The sequence below is a fragment of the Mobula hypostoma genome, chromosome 23 (assembly GCF_963921235.1).
Source record: "Mobula hypostoma chromosome 23, sMobHyp1.1, whole genome shotgun sequence".
Lineage (NCBI taxonomy): Eukaryota > Metazoa > Chordata > Chondrichthyes > Myliobatiformes > Myliobatidae > Mobula > Mobula hypostoma.
Window position 1 is genome coordinate 44,681,613 of NC_086119.1, and position 19,519 is coordinate 44,701,131.

The following is a 19,519-nucleotide window of genomic DNA, read 5'->3' on the forward strand; positions in this document are numbered from 1 at the left end:
ACACAGCAGCAGTAGTGCTCTCCCCTTTGTCCCCACCTTTTTATTCTGGTATCTTCCCTCTTCCGTTCTGGTCCTGAAGAAGGGTCTCAGTCCGAAGTGTTGACTGTTTATTCATTTCCATAGATGCTGCCTGACCTGCTGAATTCCTCCAGCATTTTGTCTGTGTTGCAGTAGTAATAGTTGTCACTCAGTTTGCAGATTTGTTTGGATTGCAGATTTAGATGCCGTGGTCAAGTGCATGACAATGATGAAATGGAGCACACAGTCAATCAAATCAGAATGGCTAGGAGCTGAAATATGTTTTATTAGAACATAGAACATAGAATCTACAGCACATTACAGGCCCTTTGGCCCACAATGTTGTGCTGACCATGTAACCTACTCTAGAAGCTGCCTAGAATTTTCCTATTGCATAACCCTCTATTTTTCTAAGTTTCATGTATCTATCTAAGAGTCTCTTAAGAGACCTTATTGCATCGCTGGCAGTGCATTCCACACACCCACCTATCTCTGAGTGGAAAAACTTGCCTCTGACATCCCCCTTGTACCTACTTCCAAGCACCTTAAAACTATGTCCCCTTGTGATAGCCATTTCAGCCCTAGGAAAAAGCCTCTGGCTATCCACACGATCAATGTCCTTATCATCTTATACGCCTCTATCAGGTCACCTCTCATCCTCTGTCACTCCAAGGAGAAAAGGCCAAGTTCACTCAAACTATTCTCATATCGCATGCTCTCCAATCCAGGCAACATCTGTGTAAATCTCCTCTGTACTCTGTCTGTCGTATCCACATCGTTCCTGTAATGAGATGACCAGAACCGAACACAGTACTCCAAGTGGGGTCTAACTAAGGTCTTGTATAACTTTATTTTTACCTCATGGCTCTTGAACTCAATCCCATGGTTGATGAAGGCCAATACACCATACACCTTCTTAACGACACTCAACCTGTGCAGCAGCTTTGAGTGTCCTACAGATATGGACCCCAAGATCTCGCTGATTCTCCACACTGCCAAGAGTCTTGCCACTAATATTATATTCTGTCTTCAAACTTGACCTACCAAAATGAACTACTTCACACTTATCTGGGTTGAACTCCATCTGCCGCTTCTCAGTCCAGTTCTGCATCCTATCGATGTCCCACTGTAACCTCTGACAACCCTCCAGACTAACCACAACACCCCCTACTTTGTGCCATCAGCACACTTACTAACCCACCCTTCTACTTCCTCATCCAGGTCATTTATAAAAGTCACAAAGAGGAGGGGTCCCAGAACAGATCCCTGCGGAACACCGCTGATCACCGATATCCATGCAGAATATGAACCCTCTTCAACCAACCCTTGCCATCTGTAGGCAAGACAAAGCAAGGTCTCCTTGGATCCCATGCCTCCTTACTTGCTTAATGAGCTTTGCATAGGGACCCTTATCAAATGCCTTACTGAAATCCATAGACACTACATCCAGTGCTCTGCCTTCATCAGTGTGTTTTGTTACATTCTCAAAGAATTCAATCAGGCTAGTAAGGCACAATCTGCCCTTGACAAAGTCATACTGACTAACCCTAAACAGAGTATTGTGTGTAGTATTTCATTGCAGAGTACTACATCCTTGTCAATTGGTTAGTAATTATAGTAAGTAGATGTAGTAGATATAATAACTCAGATTTATATACAGATTGAATGGTTTGGATTGAGGATACAGATTATTAAGGAACTGCGTTTATATTCAGTATTTTGCTGATTGTTAGTTTGTCTAGTCCAACCAACAATTCATAAACACTTCCTTCAATTAACTTATCCTCTTCATTTGTTCAAAAGTTTTAATTTACCTAATTACATCATTAATACTGATATTTGTATTGTGAAAATTGTATTACATAAGCTTATACATAATTCAGGAAAAATTCCTGTTTACTTGCAGCATGATATACAGAACTTTGCAGTAGAACTTGACGTCAATTTTAAATGGTATTGTACATTGAGCTGGCGCTTGGCCAAGTGGTTAAGGCGTCGGTCTAGTGATCTGAAAGTCGCTAGTTCGAGCCTCAGCTGAGGCAGCTTGTTGTGTCCTTGAGCAAGGCACTTAACTATGCATTGCTCTGCGACAACACTGGTGCCAAGCTGTAGCGGCCCTAATGCCCTTCCTTTGGACAACATTGGTGGCATGGAGAGGGGAGACTTGCAGCATGGGCAACTGCCAGTCTTCTATACAACCTTGCCCAGGTCTGCGCCCTGGAAGAGGCACAAATCCATGGTCTCATGAGACTAAACGGATGCCTATATACATTGAGGAGTACAAAAGTATATTCAAAAGTAATTCAAAGTATCATTTGCCGACAGGAGGAGAGTTGCCGAATGAAGCCAATGCATCAAGTGAAGAGACTGAAGAGGAGTTTACAGCAGATGGTATGAAGTGGAGTAACCTTCCATTTTTGACTTAAGCCCCCTCAGAACTTTAAATTAACCTGTCATAGTCCCAGAGAAGTAACAGATCATTAATGCAGAAGTTTTTGAACTGACAATGTGGTTAACTTTTAATGCATAGAAATAAAAATGTAAATTTCTGCGCTAGTAAATTGTTACGATAATTAGTAGACTAATAATAGCAATTTGATATCATAAAAAGTACAAACTTTGTGGACTCTTAGTTTGATTCTTTGTCATTTATTTCAAGCAAACCTTACGAATTCTGCTGGTGTCTTAGTAAAATTGTATTGGTGAGATTGGTCTTTCATGTACAAGCATCTGGAGTGCCCAGTTTTGAGTCTTGAGATCTGAATTCATGAATTCCATCTCACCAGCATCTTCGAGCTTGTGCCAAAATTGGGAAAGCTATTTTCCAGACTAATCAAGCAAAGCTTGATGTTGTGGTACTCATTAAATCATAGCTTACGATCAAAAGGACCCTGGTCAGACCCCACATTGGAGTACTGTGCTCAGTTCTGGTCGCCTCACTACAAGAAGGATGTGGAAGCCATAGAAAGGGTGCAGAGATGATTTACAAGAATGTTGCCTGCATTGGGGAGCATGTCTTATGAGAACAGGTTGAGTGAACTCGGCCTTTTCTCCTTGGAGCAACGGAGGACGAGAGGTGACCTGATAAAGATGTATAAGATGATGAGAGGCATTGATCGTGTGGATAGTCAGAGGCTTTTTCCCAGGGCTGAAATGGTTGCCACAAGAGGACTCAGGTTTAAGGTGCTGGGGAGTAGGTTCAGAGGTGATATCAGGGGTAAGTTTTTTTTTTACTCAGAGAGTAGTGAGTGCGGGGAATGGGCTGCCGGCAACGGTGGGGAGGCGGATAGGTTAGGGTCTTTTAAGAGACTTTTGGATAAGTACATGGAGCCTAGAAAAATAGAGGGCTATGGGGAAGTCTAGTAATTTCTAAGGTAGGGACATGTTCGGCACAGCTTTGTGGACTGAAGAGCCTGTATTATGCCGTAGGTTTTCTATGTTTCTATGTATGTAAAAATCCAGATGCCTCCATCTCCATCCCTGGGCATGTCCTATTACTGTCAGCAGGTTCGGATATGGTCCAAGTGCGGAGTGAGAGATACTGACGCGGGTCAATAGTTCACAGACTTTAATGCGATCAGTGTTAAAGGGAAAAGAAAACAATAAACGCTAGGCCAAACAGGGCCATTAACTAAAGCTCTCAAATGGAAAACAAAGCCTACACTGCAGCTGAAAAGAACAACTAAATATAAAACAAATACTGCTGGTCTTCAGAGTTAGTTGACTGGACAGTCCAATTTCCTGGGCAAGGCCAAATGCAGACAGACAGCAAAGCGTTGCTGTGTTCTGAATACTATCACGATTAAATAATACTTAGCTGACACATGCTTATTCACAAGCCCAATTGTCGTATCTACTGTGCTGCCAAATCCGTGGTTGTGATAATTATACCACCAAGAGAGATCCACCAGAGATGGTGGGTATAGTGGGATACAGTCAGGAGGGAGCTGCCCTTGGATTCCTCAATAATGGCACTTGATTCCATGAAATGTCACAGCATTAGGTTAAACCTAGTCAAAGAATCCTTCAGACTATAGTGTATCTTCCTCCTTCTGTTGATGAATCAGTACTACTCCATATTGAATGCCATTTAGGGTGTTGAATATACTGTGGATGGGTGACTTCAACATGCGTCACCATGATAGCTTGGTAGATCCACTACTGACCAGTCTAGCAAATGTTAAAATACATTGTTGTTAGATTGGATCTGGGGTAGGTCTTGAGGGAACCAACAAGAAGGAACCTCCTACATGATGTCATCCTCACCAAACCTACCTGTTGTAGATGCATTTGTCAACAACAGTATTGACCACTGCACAGTCTTGTGTAGCTGAAATCCAGTTTTTACAGTGAAACTACATGTCATGTGTGGAAATACAACCATGCTAAACAGGGGCAGACTACAACTGTCTAGCAGTTCATCACTGGACATCCATGAGACATTGAGGGCCAGCAGTAGATTTATACTCAATCACATCTGAAACCTTTATGGCCTAGCCCTGCTCTGCAATCACCACCAAACCAGAGGATCAACCCACGTTCAATGATGAGTGTGGGAGGGCATCAGACATACTTCACATTGAGGAATCATTTTGGTAAAGCTACAAGATAGAGCTATTTGCATTTGAGACAACAAAGACAGCATGCACCAGAGGTAAGTGGTCAGACCCCACCTCTGCAGTACTGCTGCATCCATTAGTGAACAATTTAAAATTTCACTGAAGGAGAAGGCTCTCCAGATATCGCTATTATCAATGAAAGGGGAGCCCAGCACATTAGTGCAAAAGAGGAAACTGAAGCATTTGCAAAAATCTCCAGCCAGAAATGGTGATTGGATGACCTATCTCAGCCTCCAGCATTACAGATGCCAGTTCTCAGCCAATTTGATTTACTCCTTGTGATATCAAGAAACTGCTAAAGGCACAGTATATCACTATGGGCTCTGATAACATTCCAGCAGTAGTACCAAAGTCTTCTACTCCAGAACTTGTGGCCTTGGAGAAGCTGTTTCGAGAGCACCTACAATACTGACATCTACCTGACAGTGTGGAAGGTCATTAATGAAACACCTGAAGATAGTTGGAGCTCTGACAATGGTTTGAGGAACTCCCGTAGTGAGATCCTTGGTTGCAATGATTGGCCTCTGACAACTAAACCATCTTCATTTGTGGAAGGTGTTCCCATTGATGCTGTTAATTTATTTTACTAGGACACTTTGATGTCACTTTGCCATTTGCCACTGCCGTGATGTCCAGAGTAGTTACTCTAGAATTAAGCTCTTTGATTCATGTTTGGACCAGACTGTGATGCTATTCAGAGCAAGATAGTCTTGGCAGAAGCCAGAGCGGATGTTGGGGTGTTGACTATGTTATTGATAAGTAAGCACTGCTTGGTGTCATTGATGGTGACAACTTTTATCCTGCATTTTATGACATACCAATTTTCACATCTGGGAATTAAAAGCTCTTGGATACCTTCTGTTACCTACCCCTGGGACATGACCCTACCAATGAAGTGTTACCTGTTCTGCATTCCACCAATGCTGCCTGACCTGAAGTTTTTCCAGCATTTATTTTTTCTGGATTTCCAGCATCTGCAGTTTTTATTTTCGTTGTTTATTTATAAAAATATTGGTGGTTGTCTGTTGTGTCCGACGATGACAGCAGGAGCGGGAGAGTTCTTAATGTGGAAAAGCCATTGCACTTGGATAGTTCCACTCTCTTGACCTCAGAAGTCTGACTCCAATGGTACGAACAATTGTCACAAACTGGGGTCTTCCTTGGTTGCAGTGGATAACCATGATGTCTTTGTGCATTGTCATGTCCTTCGCTCACTACAGAGCGTTACAGACCCTAGCCATTGGATCTCCCTGTAGATCTCATCCACCTAGTCCACTGGAGCTGATTTCTCATGCTGAGACAGGCATGTCCCTAACTCACTGGGGTATGAGGCCGCCAGCTGCCCTCTGCTGGTTTATCCCGCCTGTTGAAGCGGTGTACTCGGGAGTGGCCACTGTGACATGCAAACAGCTACGTGGAGTCACGGGTGAAAGCTGAGTGTTCTGTGGGGACCAAAGATGAGTGAGCTGCGCTAGAATGGACATGAGAAGTCCCTTCACCAGAGGTGCTAGCCCTCCCTGGACACCCCAAACATCCCATAAAAATATTGTATAAGGATTACTTTAATTGGAAAAGTTTTGTTTGCATCTATTGCTTTGAGTCCTTTACAAATATAAAATGGTTGCAGAGCCTGCCATGACCTCTACTAAAGTAATTATTATGTACTCTACAATAAGCAAAATCATGTATATTTAACATTTGCATCACTCACTGAAACAATCGGTATTTTAAAAGACAGTTTAAAAGTAAAAGGCTGCTCTGTAATTGAGTATTTTGAGAAAGTAATGCAAGCTTTAAAGTGACAAATCAACTGACATTTGCATTGAATTGATCTTGTAATGGTTTCACATAGTGTGGGATAAACTCACTGTCATAATGACTGTAGGTTTTCTTCAGGCAAATTCAATGAGTTACATATTGATGCAGTGATCATCATTACATCTGAGGGTAAAGTGGCTGTTGGAACCGGTGTCTATGTACAACTACATGGCAATTAAATAAAAGCACACACAGAGGGGATGGATTTAACTGGTGCATTTGCATTGCAGCAAGAGGGGGGAGAGAGAGAGAGAACAATGTGCTTGCAGACAACAGGTCAATATGTAGTGCTGGGGGGGGGGGGGTCAATGCTTTAAAAAAAAAATTTGTTCCAAACATTACAGAACTTCCCAGAGCTGAAGTCAGTATTACAGAGGGATTTGATCATTGATATTTTAGAAGTTAAAAAAGTGTTTTCCATTAAATTCGTGGTTAACTTACAATTATTTTTTAAACCTGAATAGAGCTATTGAACACATAAGTAAGGACATATAGGGTGACCCTTATCTGAGCAAAAAGCTTTTCTTAATTGTGGAATACTTACTAACATCCTATGGTTATGTGAGGTGCAGTGTATAACTCTGAACATAAATTGGTTTTATGTTCTTTATATTCTTTAAATGATACACATTTGTTTTGTATTCTTTAGATCCAAAGCAGCAAGAGCTTTCTGAAACTAGTGACTACCCAGAAGTAGAAGTTACTATTGAAGGCAAGCATTGGTCTTTAACTTATTTGGTAGTCTCCACAGAAATCACAATAACTAGCATATTTGGATGTTTAGTTGGTATTCAATTTTAGTTTCTCCTATTACAATCTAAAACAATTGTGTGTGTCTCCATAGGAGGGGATGGACAGATGGCTGGTGAACTTAAATTTTGGAGCTGCTTATTCTTTTAATTAATTTTTTTTCATCCCTACAGTCCTGACCTGATATATTTTACCCTCAGATTTATGCTAATTGCATTTGAAATGTAAAATTGGTGCTTCATAATGCAGAATCTTAGTTTGGAAAATAATTAATCAAAAGCTTTTTAAATGAAGAGGGTTACTTTTCTAGTTTCTTAGCTTTGATTTCGCCTGCTATCTGTAAGGTAGCTCTTTATGGAGTGGTGTAGGTACTGGAGTGGGTAAAAGTAGCACCTTGAAGGCTTTTAAACTGTATTAGAATCAATCTTGTTGCATGTTAATTGAGATAATGGAGAAAAATCTCAGTAATCAGACATAGGCTGCCAAGATGAACAAGTGCTTCAAGAAGGTGTCAGTGTACCACAGCAACGTCGTGTGGGCTGCTTACAAAACCTCTAAATATACCTCTTCTGAATAACTCTTACTGCTATCTGTAGCCTATAATTTCCCTTTAAGCACCATACTTTTGAACCATCGATTTCATGATCTTCTAAAGGATTCGGCAGACTTAGCTCTCAAGCATGCAGGTACAGCACTTTTAAGCGGATGAAGGTACGTCAGGATGACTGGAAGAGAAGGACAAGGGGAGGACTCCCAAGCCAGACTGAAATGCCAAGCAGTGGAAGTTCCCCTACCCAGCATCTTGTTGGTAAATGTGTATCACTGGAGAACAAGATTGAGGATTTAAGGGCAAGATTACTGTATTGGAGTGAAATGAGGAATTGCTGTGTTCTGTGTTTCACGGAGGCATGGCTCACTGCGGACACACTAAATATGTTGGTAAGACTTGATATACAGGATAGACTGGACTGCTGTTTCGGAAAAGGCAAAAGATAGGAATCTGTGTTTCATGATAAACTCTTTGTGGTACGGGGACATGGCAATTTTGTCACATTCTTGTTCCCCCAACCTGAAACATCTAGCCGTAAGTACCAACCATTCCACTTACCAAGAGGGGTCTCCTCTGTGATCCTGACCTCAGCTTACATAATGCCAAAAGTTGGCATTAATAAGGCACTCAAAATATTGAATGCTGCCATCACCAAACAAGAAACAGCCCAACCTGATGCATTTCAAATCCAGAGTTGGGCACTTCAATCAGGCTTGTTTGAAAGCTCTGTGCATTTATCATTCAACCAGTGCACTGAACCACTTCTTTACTACAATAAGGAATGCATACCATTCCATACCTGGACCATATTTCGGGAGATCTGATCCTTCTCCTGTCTGCGTAAGGCAGAGGCTAAAGAGCAAGGCTCCAGAGATAAGAACAGCAACAAGATTCAGGCAGAGGTGCAGCTATGGGGTGTGCTGCAAATCAGTGGATTGGGCCATGTTCAAGAACTCATCAAAGAATCTGAATGAATACACCACACTTGTCATGGACTTTATAAAAGCAATCATAGATAAGTCAAAATCATTTAGAGCCTTCCCCAGTCGGAAGTTTTGGATGAACCATGAGATCTGCTATCTGCTGAGGGCCAGATCAGTGGCATTCAGGTCTGGCAACCAAGTAAGATACAAGAGATCCAGGTAGGAACTCCGGAAAGCCATCTGACATGCAAAGTGGCAATTCCAGACCAAACTTGAATCACAGAAGGTTGCTCGAAGGCCATGACAGGGCTTAAATGCTATTATTTCTTGAAACCGAGCAACATGGGTGACAACAAGTCTTTGCTCCCAGATGAGCTTAATGCCTTCTATGCTTGCTTTGACCATCAAAACATGGAGAAACTTTCACAAACTCTCACAGCCCTCGATGATGATGTGATTTCAGTCTCGGAGGCCGATGTGCGAGCAGCCTTCAGGAGGGTGAACCCACGAAAAAGATCCAGTCCAGATGGAATACCTGGCCAAGTGTAAAAGACCTGTGCTGATCAACTGGTTGGAGTGTTCTCTAATACCTTTAACCTATTGCTACAGCAATCTGAGGTACCCACCTGCTTCAAGCAGGCTTCAGTTGTACTGGTGCCTGAGAAGAACATGGTAACCCTGCTTCAATGACTATCATCGCGTGGATAGCCGGAGGCTTTTTCCCAGGGCTGAAATGGCTAACATGAGGAGGCATAGTTTTAAGGTGCTTGGAAGCAGGTACAAGGGGGATATCAGAGGTTAAGTTTTTCATACAGAGTGGTGGGTATGTGGAATGCACTGCCAGTGACAGTGGTAGAGGCAGATTCAATAGGGTCTTTTAAGAGACTCTTAGATAGCTACATAGAGCTTACGAAAATATAGTGCTACGCAGTAGGGCGATTCTAGGCAGTTTCTAGAGGATGTTACATGGTCGACACAACATTGTGGGCCGAAGGTTTCTATGTTTCTGCTTCTATCCAGTAGCACTTACATCCACTGTGATGAAGTGCTTTGAGAGGTTGGTGATGAAATATCAACTCCTGCCTGAGAAGCAGCTTGGATCTGTTCCAATTTGCCAACCATCAAAACAGGTCAACAGCAGATGCCGTGTCATTGGCTCTTCACTCAACCCTGGAACCTCCTGAACAGCAAAAATGCATACATCAGTACGTTCTACAGCTACAGCTCAGCATTCAGTGCTATCATTCCCTCAAAACGAATCAATAATCTTCAAGACCTTAGCCTCCTGGATTTCCTCGCTTGTTGACCCCAGTCAGTTCAGATTGGCAACAACATCTCCTCCACAATCTTCATCAGCTGAGATGCACCACAAGGTTCTGCGCTTAGCCTCCTGCTCTACAAGTTGTTTTTTAGCTTTCTGTATTTGCACAGTTTGTGTTTTATTTTTGCACATTGGTTGTTTGTGTGTCTTGTTGGGTAGGGTCTTTCTTTGATTCTGTTGTGTTTCTTGCATTTACTGTATATGCTCACAAGAAAATGAATCTGACGGTAGTATATGGTGACATATATGTGCTTTGATAATAAATTTAATTTGAGCTTTGATCTTTGAGTTTTGCCAATTTCACTGAGGTAGACCACTTGAAAGATTTTCTTTAGAAAATTGACAAGCAATCACTTCCATTGACACCTGTAAAATGATATTCTTTTAAAGGGTCTAATGGTTTAAGGGTCGGCACAACATTGTGGGCTGAAGGGCCTGTACTGTGCTGTACTGTACTGTTCTATGTTCTATGTAACATCCACTGATTCTTAACTTTTTTTATTTAAAATTTAAAATTAACTTTTGCATCCTTATTCTGTATCATTATAACTAGTGAGGGGAATCTGGTTAATAATTGCTCATTAGGTGGTCCTCATCAGCACCATTGCAAAACTATATTAAGTGGTTTGTGTATTTTCTGACTTGTATAAACGGAGCCAGTTTGTAACCTGTCAACGGCCTTTACTTCTATAATGAATGCTTCGGTAAAATTAGTCTTATTGGACCTTGAAGCTGAAAGGCACTCTGCACAGAGCTATTTGGACAAGTATGAGGAGCACATTTTTTGGTTTGGACTTTCATGAATAACATGGGAAAATTATAAAGCCATATTTTATGTTTTCAGATGATGAATATTTCCCACCAAATAAGCGACCAAAGAGTACTGTACAGGCAACAGATGCTGGGGCCACAGTGAAGTGGAAAAATAGAGAATTCAATTTTGGTGAGTCAAGAGTACCATTTCAGTGTCCCGAAAAGGTTTGGATCAATAGCTTGAAAATGGGACTAAATGTCAGTGACTTTCTGGATACTATGTATCCCATGATTATGCAGAGGTTAAATAAATTGTACATTTTAATATTTAACTGTAAATATTGTGAATTTTTATTCTCTGTAGGGCTGGCCCAGTAGTGTAGTGATTAACATAGTGCTGTTACAGGCTACGGTCCCACCACTGTCTGTAAGGAGTTCGTATGTTCTCCCTGTGACCACATAGGTTTCCTTCTACATTCTGAAGACGTGGGGGTTAATTGGATACGGGTGTAATTAGGTGTTGCAGGCTCATTAACATAATATTAATAATAGGGCCTGTTACCATATTGTATCTCTAAATGAAAAAATAATAATTCTTGATTTTAAAATGAAGGCAAAGGACATAAAGTAAGGATGCTATGATAAAGTCTTCATAGAGCATTGCAGTATTTTGATATCATAAGAATGGATATAATGAGGAGGCACAGAGGATGGAAGATTTCAGTTATTTGAAGAAACTAAAGAAATAGTTTGTCATGGAGCAGAAGCAAATATTAGGAAATGCAGCATTTGTCTGCAGGGTTGCATATTTGGTCTATTTCTGAAGGCTGGTACTGGACTAGCCATTATTGCAGTGAAGGCCTCAAAACAGCATTCAGACTATTACTTGGGCCATAATTTCCAAAAGTATACACAACAAAATGTTAGTTTTTGCAAATGTAGTTAGATTTTTCCAAAGTGATTGGCATAATTCACTGGCAAGCTGCCCATGTTTTGCATTATATACATTTGTTTTACAAGTGTTAAATCCAGCGGCTTTCCAAGGAAAATTCATTTCAGTGAGATGTATCAGCAATTTCTGTTTAAAACATTCATTTAGGCTGCTTTAAAGGAAAGAAATGAGGTTGAGATTACCACGTTGGTTTAACACCTCTATTACAAATACAACATAATTTTGAATTTTAATTATCAAATATTTGTGTTGGAACCAGATATTTGATTTCTTTTGTTTCATGAAGTTCGCTGTGGATATATTTTAGCAGTATTGTGTAGTATACAACGTTTGACATACTAAGGTTGAAAAAATCCCTATGTTCAGTTCTGCTTGTTGCCATCATTCCTATATATAATCAATAAAACTGACTGTCCCTGAATGTTAGTTACCACAATTTGCATTCAGGAATATATAATATTGAAGTTTTTCTCATTAATTTAGAGACCTTTTCTTAAATACAGAGCAATCCAATGCTAGGATTACTGATTTAAGAAAACAAGTGGAAGAACTCTTTGAAAGAAAATATGGTAATTATTTTAAATCTCTTATGAAGTACTAATGAGATAAGTGTTAATTTTTTTTTAGAAATAAGGATTTGAAATCCTATTCATGTTTGGATGAGTTGGCCGTAATGATGGTTAATTAACTCCACTGCGTGTGTCTGCTTGTATCATGTAATTATTTGCTTAAATTTGAGTTAGATGTATTTTAGCAAATGCTTTTCTATTTTTTGTGCGCTAAGAGTACCAAATTGCCTGTCTTGTTTTTGACAAAGCTTGCTGTTTCTTTGTTGAACATTAAATTATTTATTTCCATGCATAGTCTTTAAAACAGTTAAACTCCAGGAATTTCCTTCTGAATTTGGCAATGCAACACAAACAGATTTTCTAGACTTTTGGATGTTGGATTATTGAAATTTTACTATATGAAGGGCTTGGGAGGGTATTGTGCATGAATAGCACAAGGAGTAGAGCCTGCAATTTTGTTTTAGTCACGGACAGAGTTTCATTGCCTTTCTCATTGTCACTAGTCAGTAACTTAATTTAGTTTTGCATTGAAAATATGGGGGCACTTATTATATGTAATTTCATTAACTACAGGTTTTTAACCCCACAAGCATTAGACCTTGTGAATTAGTAAAACACAAGTCCAGTGAAGTTTTCAAGATTGTTTGGCTTGCTTTATTCTCCATGTTATGAGAATTTTAGGAGGGTCTGATGAGGATATCTTACAATGTCAATAATCTCTCCACTTCTCTATCGAAAAATAACATTCTGCAATTTGGTAATCCTCCCATTCACCACTGTTAAAATATGCTCATCGCAAAGTAGAATGTAAGGAATTTAGAACAGGTATTTCAAAAAGCTGTTGTGATGGGATCTAAGTTTTACATTGTGTAATCTTTTAGCTGAAGCAACTCTAGCTACTGGACCGGTTGTGATCCCATATCCACTCTTCCAGTCCAATTCTGAAGATCTTTGTGTTGATGGCTTACCTGAAGGGATTCCATTTAGGAGGCCGTCCACCTATGGAATTCCAACATTAGAAAGAATCCTTCTAGCAAAAGACAAGATAAAATTTGTTATAAAAAGGTATGGATTTAGCAAGGATATGATTTAATGGCAATATAAGTGGATCTTATTGCTCACTGTAAATCACTCCCTAGTTTTCTTAAAGTAGATTTATTGACTGCAAAGGGCTTTGGAATAACTGAGGATTTTGAGCAGTGTTATAAAAATTTAAGTCCTTTACAAGTCCATAATGTATCAAAATCAGCCTTCTACTTTTGGCCATGATTAAAATTTATTAAGTGGGCTGGGTGAAAATATGAAGTTTTTTTTTGTTTTTTTTTGTGTTACTGAAATATTCTTAAGATCGTTGAAGTCTCATTGTATTTCAGTATCCAGGGTTCTGTGTTGAAGTAATCACATGTTTTCACTTGTGATATCATGTCAAGTCAATGGTCACTCCCAACAGACTGACTCAATCAGTCCAATTCATCAGTTGTATTCTGTGGCCATGCAACTTGTTCTTTTGGAAGGTCATCTACTTCTTTTTAATCTTTTAGCCATTTATCCACAATGGGGCTAAATTGGCATTAGTTGATTAACCTACCAGCACGTGTTTTAGATCCTTATTTAAGAAAGGATGTGCTGACATTGGAAAGGGTACAGAGAAGATTCACTAGAATGATTCCGGGAATGAGAGGGTTAACATACGAGGAACGTTTGTCCGCTCTTGGACTGTATTCCTTGGAGTTTAGAAGAATGAGGGGAGACCTCATAGAAACATTTCGAATGTTGAAAGGCATGGACAAAGTGGATGTGACAAAGTTGTTTTCCATGATGGGGGAGTCTAGTACGAGAAGGCATCACTTAAGGATTGAAGGGCGCCCATACAGAACAGAGATGTGAAGAAATTTTTTTAGCCAGAGGGTGGTGAATCTATGGAATTTGTTGCCACGGGCGGCAGTGGAGGCCAAGTCATTGGGTGTATTTAAGGCAGAGATTGATAGGTATCTAAGTAGCCAGGGCATCAAAGGTTATGGTGAGAAGGTGGAGGAGTGGGACTAAATGGGAGAATGGATCAGCTCATGATAAAATGACAGAACAGACTCGATGGGCTGAATGGCTGACTTCTGTTCCTTTGTCTTATGGTCTATGGTCTTATGTTGAAAGTGAAGAACCTGACAGAAATTTATACGGTCACAAGATGGCAGGGGTGATGAGCTTATGGCATGCATGCTCAAAGTAGTGTGCGAGAAAGTTTTTGTTGGTAAACAACATGCAGTCTTCTTCTTGGGCCTTTAACTTCCAGTGGAGCATGGGCCATTGATGCTCTCCCATCTCCATCATCCAAAGTCGATGGTATGGTTGGAATTCGTCAATATTTCTGTCATCCTTTGTGTCCACTGTACAGGGGCTTGATCTATACAGCTACACCAGAGCCCTGCTGGCCTGCCTTACCCCTTCCCTCCTCTCACGACAGGGATGTAAGGTTGGACTTTGAGAGGCACAGGGCATACAGTGCCACCCTTCAAGCCTTTAAAATCCACCCATAATAAAAAGGTACATAATGATTATCATTACCGTGAAATGAAACAGTAAATGATTTTTTGCCGTCCAAGAGCAGTGAAATGTTTTCACAGAAAACGTCTCCTACTGACTAGGTGCCAGCTAGATGGTGGGGAGAACATATAACATTTTGAAATCCTCGCAGACCTGGTGTACACATCAGTATTTGGATTGTAAATGGTTGGGCCAGTTAGCATTGGCCTCCATGAATATTTTCCCATAATAAAGGTAAAACTATTATTTAAGTTTATTTGTGAAAAATTTTTAAATTGTGTTTACCCTTTTCAGCTTGCTCGGAATGTCAGATACACCAGTAAGGAAACAAAAGCATTCAAGTGATGAGAGAAGCACCAAAGATTTTCAAGAATGGTGGAGTGAAAGATTTGGCATGATTAAAAAGGGTGATAAAGCATTCTGCATCTTTTGTTCTGAAACAGTGGTGTGCAGGACTTCCTGTGTGAAGTGGCATTATGAAACTCTTCACAAGCAACTCTGCAATAAGAGTGAGCAAGAACAAAAAGAACACATTTCTCGAGAAATCTGCAACAAACAAATGCAGTCAAATATTTTGATGTCGTTCATTTCAGATAGTTCCAATTTAGTTGCTGCTAGTTTTGAGGTTTCAAAGGTTATTGTTAAACATGGAAAACCACTCAGTGATGGGGAATATGTAAAAGAATCATGGCTAGAATGTGCTCCTTTCCTTTTTAACGGTTTTCTAGAAAAAGAAAAAATTATTCAGCGCATTAAGGGTTTGCCAGTGAGCAGTAACACGATAGAAGAAAGAATATTAATGATGGGAACAAACGTAGCAGAACAACTAACAAAAGATATTAGTTCATGTAAATTTCTTTCCATTTGTCTTGATGTGAGCATTGATGTTATATCGCCAGCTAGGCTAGCCATCATTGCTAGATTTTGTAGGGATGATGAAATATGCGAAGAACTGGTTAACTTGGTAATGTTACCTGAACACACCACAGGGATTGAAATCTGTAAGGCAGTAGTAAAGGCATTGTCTGGTCGACAAGTTAACCTTTCTAAAATAGTTTCTGTGACAACTGATGGTGCACCTAGCATGATTGGTGAAGAGGCAGGTTTTGTAGATCTGCTTGAAAATGATGTTGGACATCCACTGATAGGCTTTCATTGCATAGTACACGAGGAGTCTCTGTGTGCGAAAGCTGCCCTTAAGGAACTTAAAGAAGTGATGAAAATTGTAACCAAGGTAATTAATTTTATTTCTGGGCATCCTTTTAATAAAAGACAATTTCAGAATTTATTGAGCGAGGTGCAGTCAGTGTACACAGGACTATTTACATTCAATAGTGTTCAGTGGCTTAGAAGAGGTTCTGTCCTGAAATGCTTTGTTGAGTGTTTGGATGAAATTCATCTATTTTTGACAAGTGAAAAATTTGCTTGTCAAGAATTATACGACATTGTGTGGATTTGTAAATTGATGTTTTTTGCAGATTTCTCCTCACATTTAAGTGATTTGAGCACCAAATTACAGGGATGTGGCAAAACGCTTGATGTCATGTTTGATAATATAAAGGCCTTTGAAATCAAACTGGAAGTATTTAAACGTGATGTGGAAAACGGCACTTTTAAATATTTCCCTAACCTAAAAAAACATATGACAGCCGTTGAAATTCCAGAAAAGACAGACATTCAGAGCCTTCAAATACAATTTTTGAGCATCATTGATTCAACTGCTGAACACTTTTCTTTCAGATTCACTAAATTCAGGTTGTTTGAAGAAACTGCAAAATTCATTAAGTATGCAGACTGTGTTACAATAGACAAACTGAATTTAGAAATATTACAGTGGATTGATTTGGGTAATTTTGAAATGCAATTGATTGATTTACAAAGCAGCTCAATTTGGAGGCAAAAATTTGTTGACTTAAGAGTTGAACTAGAAAATATTGAAAGAGATCGGTTAGTGACTGGATCAAAGCTTAAAAATCCAGACAATGAGATTCTGAAGCTCTGGAATTCCATTCCTGAAACTTTTAACTGTCTGAAAGATCTTGCTATGGCAATATTAACAGTATTTTCATCAACATATTTATGTGACTCATTATTTTCAATGATGAACTTGGAGTCTAATTATTGGAATCGACTTAATGATGAAATTAGTGCTACGTGCATAGCCCTTAAGACAACCAAATACAAACCGGATGTAAAACATTTGTCATCGTTAGTGCAGCAACAAAAATGCCACTGAGTAAAGTGTGTTTATTTTTCTTTCCTTGAGCTTTTGTAAGTATGCAGCAAAGCTTATAATTTCATGTTCACATTTCTTATGAAGTACAATAACAATACTATTTAGAAATATTTTCAATTGTCTTTTTGAAATATTAAAAATATTTTGTACAGGTTTTCTAAAATGCTTTGTTTATTTCTTAATAGTAAAACAATATATGTAAATAAGCAACAGAACTCACCCTTTTCCCTTAAAGTCAATAATATTGTAACTAATTCATTAACGACTGATAATCTCTGCTCAAAAGTATCATGGCACATGAGATAAATTTTTCGAAGATCATTACCAATTTGGGCTCACACTTTCAAAATTGTCTGCCATTCCTGTACCACAGTTACATATTCTCAAACATTGCATGTCATTCAGATGAACCTGAATGCAAGCTGCATTCTTCTGCAGCCAGTTTTGCTTCATAAAACAGTTTGGTCACGTGAGTTCCTCCAGCATTTTGTGTGTGTTGCTTGGTCACATGTAGGAACAGTTCCCACGCTTCCCCCCCGCCCAAAGCAGGAGGATAAATGATAAATGTGGAACTGTTCCAGTACCTGTCACCAAGGTAATAGTTCCATGTCCCAAAAGTGGATACCCAACCTCCACAGAATTTCCTGGTGAGTGCCAAGGTGCTGGTCAGATAGGAAAAAGGGCAAAACTTCCCCGAGCCCCTTGTTGGAGGTTCAGGGGAATGTGATGGAGCTTGGCTTTAAAGTTGCCATAGTTGAGCCAAATGTCATTTGGATTTCTGAACTGATAAGCGCGGATCAGCAGAGGCAGAGATGAAGCACAAAGACAAATACTGTACACGTTATTAATATTAGAGGGATGTGTTCACCAGCAGAAATTCTGGGAGGAGTTCTGAGTTAACTTTAACTTTTGGTGAACTTAAATGGTGATAATTCTTTCATCGGCTGCCACCATTGCTGTGGCAAATTCCACCTTGATGCCAAAAGCAATTATCAGGTTGTTTAATGGGTATTATTAAATATCATAATATTTCAAGGACACCATCTGATGTCTATTATAGATATATACTGCATAATTTGTTATAACGTTTATATGGAACTGAACAATTTTCAAACTACGCAATGTACAACTGGTGACATTCACAGAAACCCTGGAACGTAACATTTCCCCGGAAGAATCTTCTCCTGTGTCTGTAGTAACATTTCCACTGATTCCTGGTGACGATTGATATACTTCCAGGGAATCCCTGCAGCAGATACTTCCGAGAAATTCTTGTAACTACTGGCATGTCCAGGAACTTCCTGCAGTAAACACTGCTATGGAGTTCCTGTGCAATGAATCTCATGGAGAAGTGATAAAACTGGATGATGTATCAGTAACATTTGGTGATTTGGCAGGGAGGGCTGCTCAGAGGGACATCCAGTAGGCAGTATGGGGCTATCACATTTCCAAATGAAATTCACAAAGAGAGGAACTGAAAGAAAATTCACTTTGCTACTGGTGCTAAAATCATTTCTCAGTTAACTTCCGGTGTCTCATTGCACAACAGGCAGACCTCTGCTGTCTGTCTGGACCAGCTTAATTTAGCTCATTGGAATGTCCTCTGCTGCTCTCACTGGTCATGATTGCATTTGTCGGTGTCACTTTTCATACAAAAAAAAAGCTGCTAGAGGAATCCAGTAGGTCAGGCAGTACCTGCAGAGGAAAGTGACATTGATTGCCTGTTTCCCTTTACTGATGCTGCCTGACCTGCTGAGTTTTTCCAGCAGCTAATTTTTTTATTCTTCAGATTATATCATCTGTGATCTCGTCTCCAGTAGCGTTTTTTGCCTACTTGCGTATGTTAGTAACATGCCATTCTATTCATCATAGATCCTACCTATTCCTTTGGACTGGGTCCTACTGAGGCTTTCTGGTGTTATATTGTGAATATTATGCAAGTATAAATTATTGCTTTAGATCCTTCCATAAACTCCATAACTAGTCACCCCGTCCTCCATCTCAGCCCCTGAAAACTGCTGAAGGCTAAACTAAACCATTCAAGAGCCTGGTGCCGCATTTACATGAAATGGAGCATCTGTGGCATCAGAGACTGACAATTTCCACCTCAAAGGTCACCTGACTGCCTATCCTGTGGTAAGTGACTCATCTGATATTCTAAAGCCTTTCCACCACCTACAAGGCACACAACAGGAGTATAATAGAATATTCTTCACTATTCTATAGCGCTAACAACTCTCCAGACGTTCAACACCGTCCAGAATCAGCTTATTTGATTGGTGTGTGGCCATGGTTAAGGTGTCAGTCTAGTGATCTGAAGGTTGCCAGTTCAAGCCTCAGCTGAGGTAGCATGTTGTGTCCTTGAGCAAAGTACACATTGCTCTGCAACGACACCGGTGCCAAGCTGTATCGGCCCTAGTGCCCTTCCCTTGGACAACATCAGTGGCGTGGAGAGGGGAGATTTGCAGC

At 39.9% G+C, this 19,519-nt stretch overlaps 1 protein-coding gene across 19 annotated transcripts in view; it reads left to right on the forward strand.

The window, feature by feature from the left end:
• The window catches only part of LOC134336822 (general transcription factor II-I repeat domain-containing protein 2-like), a 66,695-nt gene extending 49,498 nt beyond the window's left edge, over positions 1 to 17,197 (forward strand). For all 19 annotated transcript variants that reach the window (XM_063031342.1, XM_063031343.1, XM_063031329.1 and 16 more), the window contains 6 exons: positions 2,344 to 2,409; positions 7,105 to 7,167; positions 10,844 to 10,942; positions 12,208 to 12,273; positions 13,155 to 13,338; positions 15,109 to 17,197. In XM_063031342.1, coding sequence (XP_062887412.1) covers positions 2,344 to 2,409; positions 7,105 to 7,167; positions 10,844 to 10,942; positions 12,208 to 12,273; positions 13,155 to 13,338; positions 15,109 to 17,050 — 2,420 coding nt within the window. In that variant the 3' untranslated portion in view covers positions 17,051 to 17,197. The remainder of the gene's footprint in view (positions 1 to 2,343; positions 2,410 to 7,104; positions 7,168 to 10,843; positions 10,943 to 12,207; positions 12,274 to 13,154; positions 13,339 to 15,108) is intronic.
• Positions 17,198 to 19,519: the final 2,322 nt, after the last annotated feature.